This window comes from Seriola lalandi, unplaced genomic scaffold (assembly GCF_002814215.2).
Source record: "Seriola lalandi dorsalis isolate HSWRI2012SDOR001 ecotype SW California unplaced genomic scaffold, Sedor1 jcf7180002001162, whole genome shotgun sequence".
NCBI lineage: Eukaryota > Metazoa > Chordata > Actinopteri > Carangiformes > Carangidae > Seriola > Seriola lalandi.
Genome location: NW_019471821.1, coordinates 1 through 1,820, shown reverse-complemented (window position 1 = coordinate 1,820; position 1,820 = coordinate 1). Strand labels below are relative to the sequence as shown.

At 44.1% G+C, this 1,820-nt stretch overlaps 1 protein-coding gene across 1 annotated transcript; it reads left to right on the top strand.

The window, feature by feature from the left end:
• Positions 1-249: 249 nt before the first annotated feature.
• On the top strand, positions 250-1,792 carry LOC111663752 (uncharacterized; the record flags this gene model as incomplete). The annotated part of the gene is made up of 6 exons (XM_023418060.2): positions 250-414; positions 548-626; positions 813-883; positions 1,098-1,298; positions 1,399-1,486; positions 1,650-1,792. Coding segments are annotated over exons 1-6 (699 nt in total), but the record flags the coding sequence as incomplete, so codon positions are not given.
• Between the last annotated feature and the right edge of the window lie 28 nt (positions 1,793-1,820).

The window sequence follows — 1,820 nt, the reverse complement described above, 5'->3', positions numbered from 1 at the left end:
GGGGAGCTAGGTAAAGCCGTTTTGCTAGCTGACGTAAGTGGTGAGAAAAGGGCCTGTAGGCCTCAGCCAGGGCTCTGAGTATTTACTGGAAGGAAACAAGAATCACATTCAGTTACTTAGAGTAAACACACTAAATACAACGTTTAATATCATGATATCATATATTAACGATTTCAGCGAATAGTTGGTGGCTTTAACGACGATTTGACCCGCTCAGAGGAATCATACAGTGTGATGAGCATAGCCGAATCGTCGCTTCGGATCAACGTCAACGTAATCTCATGCAAAGATATCGTAATGATAACTTCACTTGGTATTTCTGTATTGCAGCCTCCTCTGGTCCAGGCCATCTTCAATCGTAATGCTGAAGAAGTTCAACTATTATTGCACAAAAAGGAGGATGTCAATGCACTGGTATGTGTTAAATTCATGTAGTTACCATGCAAAACGGGTTCATATTATGAAGGACTTGGGCCCCCGAAATACCAGTTAAGCACGAGCATTAAACGTCATTCCTCCCTTGATTTTAAGTGTGTTTATCCTACAGGACCAGGAGCGCCGTACGCCACTTCATGCTGCTGCCTGTGTGGGTGACGTCCATATAATGGACCTCCTCATTGAATCAGGTAAGTGAGCTGCATGCATTGCTGATATCCGGCACGGCTGGCTCATGTTTATGGTGCACACTTTATCCTTTGTTACCGCGATTGATATCCTCACTGTAAAATCACTGTGCAGAAGTATAACTATTGACCTGCAACATTCATGTGACACCTTAATAATGGTTGAATTTTTGTTTGTTTGTCTGCCAGGTGCCAGTGTAAATGCTAAAGACCATGTATGGTTGACCCCATTGCACAGGGCGGCTGCTTCCAGGAATGAAGTAAGCGATAAACTCATATCCTTTTGTTATTTCAAAGAGTCTAATTATCTTAGTCAGATGACATCATCCTCTAATTCTATTATGTATTCCCCCACAGTGATTATAGAACTCATTTGAATCAATGCACCAAAATATTGCACTGAGTGAAGGAAATGCAGCAAACTGCAGATATGATATATGCTTTAAGCTCTTGTAATTGCTTCCATCTCCCCAGAGGGCAGTGGGTCTGCTGCTGAGGCGCGGAGCAGAGGCAAATGCACGAGACAAGTTCTGGCAGACACCACTGCATGTGGCTGCTGCCAACCGTGCCACACGCTGCGCAGAGGCCCTGCTAACCCAGCTGAGCAACCTGAACATGGCAGATCGCACAGGCAGAACTGCTTTGCACCACTCAGCCCAGAGTGGGTTCCAGGAGGTAAGATTTGAGTTGTATGCTTTCCTTTTTGAGATTTTCTTAAGTAGCTAGTACTTGAGAGTGGTTCCTCAACAATTTTATGAATTTAATTGTCTGACAGATGGTGAAGCTGTTGCTCAACAAAGGGGCCAACCTGAGTGCCATCGATAAGAAGGAGAGACAGCCTATCCATTGTGCTGCTTACTTGGGTAAGCAAGTTTCATGTTCTTACCAGTGCTGCACATTTTCATTGTCAAATGGCAGTAAAGGCTCCTATTGTCCATGGGCAGTTTCACTCAAATGAAGAGAGCAAGTCCATAAGTCACAATCTATGATACTGATATGTTTTCTGCTCTTTTGTGTCTTCCACAGGGCATGTGGAGATTGTGAAGTTGCTGGTGTCCCGCAGTGCAGACAAGAGCTGCAAGGATAAGCAAGGCTACACACCTCTCCATGCTGCTGCTGCAAGTGGTCACATTGAAATTGTAAAGTACCTACTGAGGATGGGGACAGAGGTGAGTGATTTTATATAGTTTTTTTTTT